We start from the raw sequence: 11,162 nt of genomic DNA, 5'->3' as shown, positions 1-11,162 counted from the left end.
AGCAACCGCCAGTAGTATTGCACTTGATTTGGGTCTTTTCCTTAAACATCTAAAAGACTACTTATGGCAATATTTATTATATATTATATTGTTGACATATTATTGCAGTTAGAACTACATATTCAATTTTTTTTTTCATTTAAATTCAACTAAACAGGTTTAATATCAACAAAAATTACTCTCATTAAAGAGAGTTTGTAATCAATTTATATTGGTAAAGTGGTCAACTCACTCGTTCGCTTAAACAAGTATCGGGAGTTCGAATCCCGCCTTGTGCATGCAGCAACCCATTGGTCAGCGGCAGACTCTTAAACGGAGCTCAGATCCGCAATGAATTAGTCCTTGACCTGTCAGGTTGGGGGATACCGTGAAAAACCAAAAAAAAAAAAAAGAGAGCGTGTTATACGCACCCAAACCTCAAAAGTTACCTCTCTCTTCGCGCTAGAATATGAAAAATCATTTGTTGCTCCAAATCAAAACTGCAACAAAGAAATTTGAAACCTCTATCAAAATCTCTCAAAAATCTTTCACATTCTCTGCGGAAATTACTACAAAATCTAGTGATGCATTTGAAATCATCGGCAAAAAACACAGAAAAAGAACAACAAAAGTTCCTCATGGAATTGACAAAAATATTTGTTATTATGTTCAGTTTTCTCCTTCGCACATTCTCGCAATTCTCGCATATTTACAAGTTCGGTTTAAGATTTAGTGGATCGAGTTCATTCATTTAGTAGATCGAGTTTTGATTCAGTTTTTCTTATTTTTCTCTGTAACTAAGGCATCGAATAGAACTGTGTTATTAGTTTATTGGTTCTAATAAATAATTCAGTTCATTTCTTAGTTTATTTGATATTCATCTGGATCCAGAAATGAATTGAATGTGTTTTTGTTGATGATTGAGTCTTTTTCAAATCTAAACTGATTTCGGTTTATTTATGAATTAATTGAGGTTCACTTGATGCTACTGTTACGTATTGACCTTTTGTTATACCTTAAAAAATTTAGGTTCATTTCTTAGTTTAATTTAGGTTCATTTGGTTTTATTTCGCTTAAATTTGCTGAACTTGTTCATGTGTGGTTGTTTTGTTAGTTTTTGTTCAAATCTGAACTAATTTCGGTTCACTTGATGCTACTGTTAAGTATTGACCTTTTGTTATACCTTAAAAAATTTAGGTTCATTTCTTAGTTTAATTTAGGTTCATTTGGTTTCGTTTCGCTTAAATTTGCTGAACTTATTCATGTGTGGTTGTTTTGTTAGTTTTTGTTCAAATTTGAACTAATTTCGGTTCATTTGTGAATTAACTGAGGTTTACTTGATGCTGCTGCTAAGTACTGACCAAATTTTTTATTCTTTGTTGCCAAAATGAATAAAAAGACCATCTTAAAAAAGGATAAGCCACATTACAATGTAAGCATATACACATTAAATCAACTCTATTTTTGTATTATAAATATATCATACAACATAATGTTTCAAATCCTTGCAGAAACTCATGATTTGATATGTTCAACGAGATCGATAGCTAGGGTATTTTTCGACTTCAGTGAACAAAAGAAAGCTACCGTTGACGAAATTGGATTTGGTACACTGAAACATATGCCATAATTGAATGTCTCGCACAAGCTCTTGAGGAAATTGATTCTTTGTTTTGATCTCTATCATGCATTCTCGGACATGTGCTATGGGAAAATCTACATAACCCCTGCCAAGATAGGACATGCACTGGGCCTAAATTCAGGCGGTATTATACTTTCCAATTTTTACATTTATTTTTCTCTGTAACTAGGGCATTGAATAGGACCGTGTTGTTAGTTTACTGATTTCGATAAATAATTTGGTTCATTTCTTTATTTATTTGAGATTCATTTAGATTCAGAAATGAATTGAATGTGATTTTGTTGATGATTGAGCCTTTTTGAGTGCATGCCCAAATCTAAACTAATTTCAGTTCATTTGTGTGTTAATTGAGGTTCACTTAATGCATCTGATAAGTATTGACAAAATTTTTTAGGGTAAAGGACAAATAAGTCCCTAACCTTTTAAAACGCGGACATTTTCGTCCCTCAAGATTGGAAAATACATTTCAATCCCTCACCATGTAAATTCCGTGACAATTAAGTCCTTCCGTGGAATTGGTGCTCGAAACGGTAACGGAGATTGCTGAGGTGGAGGGGTAGAGAGTGATGTGTCCGTTACGGTTGCTGAAGTGGATGGGGAACAAATTGTTGAGGACAAATTAGTCCTTAATGGCCAAAACGACGCCGTATGCGCCCATCATGATCCCAGACCTCTTATTCTTCTTCCTCTTCTTCCATGTCAGTTTCATCACGCCCTTTTTTCCTCTCTCGTCTCACAGACCTCTCACTCCACAACCCTTGCTAGAGTGTCTCTTTGGGAGATTGAGCCATTAATAACATTTCTTATGTATCCATCTCCATTTCCTTTACGCCTTAAACGACCTTGGCCTCCAGGACTACCATCATTCCATGGTAAACCTTGCCTCCTCCTATAGACCATTTCATTTCAACATTGCAAAACAATAAGAAATTCTCATTTGCTCTAGCAGGATTGAAGGATGAAGATTTTGGTATGAGTTCTCCACTGATGTGGCTGCGAGACGCCGACAGGGGTGGTCTTCAGTCTCTAAATTTTCAGGGGATTGGAGTTAGTCCTTGGATGCAGCCGAGGTTTAATCCATCCATGCTGAATATGCAAACAGACATGTATCAAGCTGTGGCTGCGGCGGCACTTCAAGATCCTTCTAAACAGCATCCTTCTTCCTTACTTCAATTTCAGCAGCCACAGAACTTTCCAAACAGAACTACTGCTTTAATGTATTCATAGATATTGCAGCAATCACCACCTCAGCAAGCTTTCCAAATTGATCAAGAGAATCAGTCACAAACTCTAACACATGTTCAACTGCGTCCACAGCACCAGAACTCATTCAATAACCACCTTCACCATCACAACAACCAGCAACAGCAACCATAGCAGATTTCCAATGCATTGTCTACAATGTCTCACTTTGTTTCAAGTTCAGCAACTCATCCTTTCTCACCACCGGTGCAGGCTATCTCTTCCTTGTGCCAACAGCAAAGCTTTTCAGATTCAAATGGAAACCCTATCACCACTGCTAATGTTTCTCCTCTGCATAGTATCTTGGGGTCCTTTCCCTTCCTATCAAGATCCAACAGAATCAACCACACATCAGATCCAAAACCTCTCAAGATGGCAAAAGCCCACCACCTTCAGATCCATCAAAATATTCCAAAAGTTCACATTTTGTGACCAATTCATCTTCAGAAATGCCAAAAGCCAATAACCAGAGTAAAGAAAAGACATCTCCTACCAACCCCAGCAAAGGTCACACGTCACTTTTACCATATGCAATAAAGGCCATTCTTTTGGCTTCTTTGGTGAAACTGTATGATTACAGTGATCAGATCCACCTAAAAGTCATTTTTGGCATGTACTGTTTCCATCTTTACTTCATGTTAGAGCTTATGTTAGCTACTTTTGCTACACTGGCTATGGAAGAAGAAGAAGAAGAAGAGGAAGAAGAAGAAGAAGAAGAGGTCTGGGATGATGATGGCCGCATACCACGTCGTTTTGGCCATTAAGGACCAATTTGTCCTCAACAATTTGTTTCCCATCCACTTCAGCAACCGTAACGGACACATCACTCTCTACCCCTCCACCTCAGCAATCTCCGTTACCGTTTCGAGCACCAATTCCACGGAAGGACTTAATTGTCACGGAATTTACATGGTGAGGGATCGAAATGTATTTTCCAATCTTGAGGGACGAAAATGTCCGCGTTTTAAAAGGTCGGGGACCTATTTGTCCTTTACCCAATTTTTTATTCTTTAACTAATTAAGGTTCATTTCTTGTTTGGTTAAGGTTCATTTGAATAACAGAAATGAATTCGATGTATTTTTGTTGATGATTAAGTCTTTTTGAGTGCTTGTTCAAGTTTGAACTGATTTATTTATATTAAAATATTCTGGTGCTGGTGCTATTGTAAGGGATAATTTTTTTGAAAAAGTTGTGTACAACAAATTGACTGACCAGTAGAAGGAGATTATTGACAGCTTCAAAGGTGCTATTTTAGCATCTTTGACAACATCTGTGACGGATATAAGTGTTAAAGGAGAGGGAACTTGCTGAAATTCAAGACGATGTTCATCCTCTTCATCCATAAATGCTTTTTGTTGCCGACAACAATAAACACAGTCTCCCCAGTCCATAAGTCACATGTCCTTCATATAGAGACAGTTTGACAATGAAATTGGGTGTCTCATGTGCTGAGCTTTCTGATCAAGGGGATCAGAGCCCAGAAAGCAGGAGATAAACTTTCAGTTGATGATTGCGTCTTTGTATTATTGATAATATATTTTTATGAAACGAAATTTCCTAATCCAATAGCAAATGATGCTCTCGGGCCACCATAGATGGCACAATAGACACGGAAGAGACTGGTCAACCAGGTTGTCTTTGAGGCAAATAATGAAATAGTAAATACAAAAATTATTTCCCTTGAAATGTTAGGTAATGATTTTTTTAATTATTGATACAAAATTTTATTTACTATCAATAGCTCAATAGCTGATCGTCAAGAACAAATCCTTGTAGTTAGAAAAGAAAGTCACTTTCAACGTCTTGATATGTGAGTTTTTCAATTTACTTTTCTTTTCTAATTAATGTGCATATTTCATTTAGTACAAAATTCTAATTTACTTTCCTATTCTAATCATTCAACATTAACTTCTGTCTTGTTTACTTTTATTAAAGTTCCTATTGCAATTGCTCTTCCAAATTTTCTTGTGGAAGAGCTCAAACAACAAAAAAACCTTTACTTCTATCCTTTCAGAAACTCAAACAGAAAAAGCTTCTGTTAATGAGTAATTTCTACTTAAAATATTTTTTATTAGTTTTCATACTATATAATAATAATTTCGGATTATTTTGAAACACGTTACTATGTAATCCAACTACCATTCCCAAACTCAACAGCAAGCCCTTGTAGTAATTTTAGCAAGGGAATCAGAGCCAGAAGCTCCTGTTAATAAGTAAGTTTTACTTCAAATCCAATTTATTAGTTTTTAATGCTATATAATAATAATAATTTCAGTTCATTATTAAACACTTTTCTGTGTAATCCAACTGCCTTTCGAAACCTTAACAGTAAGCCCACAAAGAAACTTCAGCAAGGAAATTAAAGCCGAAAGCTCCCATAAATGAGTAAGCTTTATTTAAAATCCAATTTATTAGTTTTGATGCTATATAACAATAATTTTGGTTCATTATTAAACACTTTCCTGCGTAATTCAACTGCCCTCTGGAACTTCAACAGCAAGCCCACAAAGAAATTTCGGCAAGGGAATCAGAGCAATAAGCTCTTGTAAATGAGTAAGTTTTACTTAAAATTTTTTTTATTAGTTTTGATGCTATATAATAGTAATTTTGGTTTATTTTTAAACACTTTTCTGCATAATCTAGCTGCCCTCCGGAACTCCAACAGCAAGCCTACGAAAAAAATTTTACAAGGCAATCAGAGTAAGAAGCTCCTCTTAATGTGTAAGTTTTAGCTAAAATCTTTTTTATTAGTTTTGACGTTATATCATAATACTTTTTGATTATTTTAAAAACTTTCCTCTGTCATCTTGCAATTCTCCCCATCCTCGGTATTGAAAAGATGACGTACCTTCATTCAGCCTTGGCATAAGTCCACCGACCTCTCAACCAATAGTCACACAACTTGAAAAATTGGTAGAGACAGTGATGGATGCTGGGGTGACAGCAGCATTGCAATATGTAGAGAAAATAAGTGCGGAGCCAAGTTTGAGCACCCCTGAAGAGTACAAGACTCTAGTGAAATAAAACAAAATTACAAAGGAGTTGAGGAAAAAATGCTATCAATGAATGATGCAAATCAAGATTGACAAAGAAGGGACAAGCGATGAGTTCAAAACCATATTCATGTTGGACCACAAAGCTCATTTAGAGGGGGGATAGATACCACTTTTTGTCTCTAATACCCAACAAGACATAGAAAATACGGTAAATTCTTCAGCTATTACATTAAAATCAATAATTTTTCTAAAAAATTATATTCCCATATATCTAATAAATTTTGGTCCTATAGGTGGTCTCCGCACTGTATATGATTTTCAACAACAGAAAATATCGCAAATTTGATGAAGAAATATACTGCGTCCCAACAGATATTGTGATAAGCCAAATTTTTTATTCTTCAAGTAATTTCAGTTCATTTATTAGTTTAATTGAGGTTCATTTGAATCCAAAAATAAATTCAATATGTTTTTATTAATCATTGAGTCTATTTCACTGCTTGTTTATATCTAAACTAATTTAATTGAAGTTCACTTGATACTGCTGATAAGTATTGACCAAATTTGTTATTCCTTAAGTAATTTGGTTCATTTATTAGTTTATTTTGGTTCATTTTGCAGAATTTCATGTTGGGAAAGCATAACCACGAATACATTGATCATAACACTAAGAAGGCCTACCAGATCAGTGAATTTAAGAACTACCTACCTTTTCTTGACAAAAAAAACTAGCACCCCATCCATTTATAAGTTGTGATTTCTAAAACTTCTTTAATAATTTTGTCATTTGCTATCATTTAGACTAAAATATTTTATCCTTTTTCCAAATTTCAGCTGTTTGTACTAATTTGCCATGGAAGCCATTGATGATTGTGGATTGGTAATGTTCAGAAGAAGGTCATGTAATAGACCCATAAAAAAAAAGATATACATGAGGAAAGAATAGCTTTGAATAAATTTATTATAAGTTATTTACATAATACATATTTTTGTTGTAAGTTATCTCTTATTTCTAGTCATTCTGCTATAATTAAATCATATCAATCACTCTTTGTGCCTGATTGAGCATTGTTTGTAGACTTGGTTTCGTTCAATTATTACTGAAGTGCACTCTTTGTATCTTTTTTAGGGCTTAATAGTATCCCAAATGAGGGTCTATACTGGGCAAAACCTTTGGTGGACAATAAAGAGGGCCTTGAAGCACCATATATTATGATCAGCGGTCAACAAACATTGTATCAATCTTCCTATTATTCTTTCTTTGCTATAGTGCTGTTATTAATATATTTTACTATGCTTTTCTATCTCTACCCTATTAATCATATTTTACTTTTTTATTTCTTTCTTAGTTATGATTGCGGAATATATGTCATGAAATGGCTAGAAATAATTGATCCCAAAAAGATCAAAAATGAAAAATACAAATGTAAAAACTGAAAATAGGTAAGTATCATTAAACATAGTTAATCCTCTACTTCTAAATTAATAAATTTTGGTTCATTTATTAGTTCATTTAGATTCATATTAAATAATTTCTTTCAATTGAATTGTAGGAATAAGTAGATGCTTTCAGGCGAGAATATGGTCGAACCATTCTCTTGGACAAGGTAAATAAATTCAGAGACAAAGTTATCAACGCATCTGAACGCATAAGAATCCCAAAGCCATCCGCTACCCTCTCAAGTTCTTTTTGTAAATTATCATATGGGAATATAGAAAGTAAATAGGTTCAATCTGCAAAATTGTAATGAACGCGATTTTGTAAGGAATTGTAAAGAGGCAAACACTTCTTTGACTCGCTGTAAATGTTAATGTATATATTTGAAAATCTTTGCTTAAATTCCTTTTGATTTATTTGTTGGAAGTGTCTGGCCTGTATTGAGATCACATTAATTTGAATGAATCTAGATTTACACTGAATAGATTGAATGTATTTAACAAACCTCAAGAGTAGCAAAAACACAAATGAACCGAAATTTAGACATAAAATGAATCGAAATGTATTCTAAAAAACACCTAAACTATTTGTCACAACACAATTGCAGAAGCTAATTTGAAAAACCAAAATGTGACTATTCAATAAAACATAATACAAATCAGAAATTAATCCTCATTTTAATCAAACAGAAAAATATTATATGACTAGAACTCAAATGAACCGAAATTTAGTCATACATAAATCGAAATGTATTCTAATAAACACCTAAAACTATTTACCACAATATAATTACAGAAACTAATTTGAAAAACTAAAATGTAACTATTTAATGAAACATAACACAAATAAGTAATTAACCCTTATTTTTATCAAAGCAAAAAAATATTATACGACTAAAACACAAATAAACCAAAATTTATTTTAATAAATACCGAAACTTCTATCATCCTCTCTAAGATAATTCATATCCTGTGCATGATAAAGGCTGGAACTTGACTAAATCATTGATCCACCATCTAAAAGGTTTAACTGCAAAAGAAATAAATCATGTATTAGCATTTTACTAACATACACAAACACATTTTTTCCCGATCAAAAGCAAATCAATGTTACCTCACTTACAACTGACTTTTTCTTTTTCTTTGATGCATTTACGATCCTTTTTTCCAAATTCATTTCCAGTATATTCTTGGGATGTCCTTTTATTTTAACACGTAGAGAATTTTGGAGATCGTTAACATCATTCAACATAGTATCTACGTGAGATAATGAACATTTACCTTTACTTTTTGCTTGATATTCTTGCATCTCAGCCATGACATTATCAAAAGTCTGGTGCAAAATTTCAGTCAATTCCTCAAATTCTGACGCAAATTCACAAATATTGTGTGATCGAAATGCCAAATCGTCAAACCAACATAAATTATACACGTGCTGAAATTAAGTCTCTATTGGTGATTTTGTTGCACATCGTATCTCAATATAAAAATCTGCAACATCAAATTCTCTCCCTTTGCTCTCTGCTTCTTAGGCAATTATCATATTGCTTCACAAATTGAATCAAGGAGCTATTGCGCGTAATAAACTTGTTAAAAAAAGTATGCATGATCTCGTTCCTTTGTGTGCTTCTCATCCTGACCTAAAAGTGATGATCAAGATAAACTGAAATCCATAAATGATGATCTTCAAAAGGTTCTGCAAAATGGGGGCACAATTCAAAAATCACACAAGAAAATGAACCTAAAGTTATACCTGTTTGAACTGAAAAAATAACAACATCAATTAATTCGAATGAAATCACGGTTACCTGAAGCCATTTATTACCTCCAACACCATACTTCATGAGAAAATTATTCCAATTTCTATCAAATGCATCTTTTGTAAACGAGTTCCAAATAACATGAATCGTCTTTTGTTCGATCTTCATGTCGCTTGAAACCATTTAATTTACTTGGGATCTTCTTCATGATATGCCAAATACACTACCAGTGAATTGTTGTTGGCATACAAGTCTCAATAGCCCTTTGCATCGATGCACATTAATCGGTAAGAATCCCTTTTGGTGCCTTTTCTCCCATGCAACAAAGCCTACATTCAAATAACATTTGAATGACTGAATATTCTCATTTTTTTATTAAAACACATTCAAGAAGTATCGACTGATCGTGGTGATTCAGACCGACAAAAAAACCAAAAACCGAATTGTACCTGCAGTGGACACTAGAAGAAAAATCCATTATGAACCGAATACCTATTTGTGTTGTAAATTGTATCAAATGAAACAACATCTCTAAAATACTCATACGCAGTCTTACTTCTTGCATGATCCCAAAATGCATTTTTGAAGAGTGATCAATTTCAAGGTTAGGCTCAAAAACAAAATTTTGCATGATTCTTCTCTTTTATTCTTAATAACTACTTACCAAATTCTTTGGCATCATCTTGTTCAAAAACATTCCATACTTTTCTTGTAATGTAATTCTTCACATCTTTTTCAATAAAATTTAGTTCACGATGACCACCCACTGCTACTACAAATGACTGATATGTTTTACTCGGTCTGATTCTGGCTTCCTCGTTATTTTCAATGGTACGATGCACAAACATGCTTAGCTCACTGTGTTGTTTAAGCATCTCTATTTGATCTAGACAGCAAGGATGTGAGTGATTTAGAACAACTTTAGAAATGATCCAAAGACCAACGTCATTCAATATATGTACATAATCTTGGCTGGATAGTTTATTCCAGTTGAGGGGTTTGTCTTCAGAGTTGGAGATATTTTGGATTTCCATTTCTCCTCTCTACTACATGTAATTGATTGATTCTTAATTTCATCTCCCTTCCGAGTGGTGTTCCTTATTTTCGTAGAAAAATCATCAAGTTTGGAATAATCTTTGTAGAACTTTCTAGCTTCTTCAAGTGTCTTGAAAGTTATCCCAACCTTTGGGACAAATTGTTCATCGACAACACATCTGGACTGCAAAATGAACCAAAATATTATCGTACACAAGACCATTGTATAATTGTGCATTATATGACTTCAGAAACTCTTGCATTCTATCCAAATTCAAATTCATAAATAATACTAAGTTTAGCAAAGAATAATAAAATTATTCATTATTACTTTATTCAATTCCATTCTATTCTATTTAAAATTGTTGAAGAGTGAACCGAAATATTATAATAACAAGATCATTGTGTAATAACAAATGAATTGAAAAATATGCATTATTCAAATTCAGAAACTCTTGTATTCTATCCATATTTAAATTAATAAATAACACTGATTTTAGCAAAGAATGATGAAATTATTCATTATCACTTTATTCAATTGCATTCTATTCCATTCAAATCAAAATTGTTAAACAATGAACTAAAAATATTATCATAACAAGACCATTGTGTAATAACAAATGAACCGAAAAAATGTGATAATCAAACTTCATCCACTTGATTCGATTCAGAAGAATAATCCAAATCGCTCTTGCTCTTATTTGAACTTGTATCATTCATTGTTTTGATAAGAATAATAATATATTCGATTTAGAATAATAATACACTGTTCGATTCAACAAAAATGCAGATAAAAAATTAGAGGAACGAAATTGAAAATCTGAAGAAAACAAAGAAGAATGAAAACTTTACGTTGAAAAGAAACGAAGAATAGAAGCTTTACATTGAAAAGAAACGAAGAATGGAAGCTTTACGTTAAAGAATAGTGGAAGTTTTACGTTGAAGTTCTGTTATAAGTAAGTGGTGCGGCGCGTGAGAGTAAATCACCTGGATGAACTTGGTTAGAAAAATCACTTGGATGCAAAGCATTATTCTTAATATAATAGATGATTAAATTTAAAAATTGTTTA

General features: G+C 33.1%; 1 protein-coding gene across 2 annotated transcripts; it reads left to right on the top strand.

Moving 5' to 3' along the window:
• LOC110269571 (auxin response factor 17-like) lies at window positions 2,393-3,178 on the top strand. Of its 2 annotated transcripts, none has more exons than XM_021117521.1 (2): window positions 2,393-2,493; window positions 2,571-3,178. In XM_021117521.1, exons 1-2 carry the CDS (start codon window positions 2,427-2,429, stop codon window positions 2,846-2,848), a joined length of 345 nt encoding a protein of 114 aa, XP_020973180.1. In that variant the 5' UTR covers window positions 2,393-2,426; the 3' UTR covers window positions 2,849-3,178. The 2 variants fall into 2 exon arrangements, with proteins under 2 accessions (XP_020973180.1, XP_020973179.1); XM_021117520.1 differs by having other exon boundaries at window positions 2,568-3,178.

The sequence above is a fragment of the Arachis ipaensis genome, chromosome B03 (genome assembly GCF_000816755.2).
Source record: "Arachis ipaensis cultivar K30076 chromosome B03, Araip1.1, whole genome shotgun sequence".
NCBI classification, from domain to species: domain Eukaryota; kingdom Viridiplantae; phylum Streptophyta; class Magnoliopsida; order Fabales; family Fabaceae; genus Arachis; species Arachis ipaensis.
The sequence above is the reverse complement of the archived record's forward strand: the minus strand, read 5'-3'. Positions and strand labels throughout refer to the sequence as shown.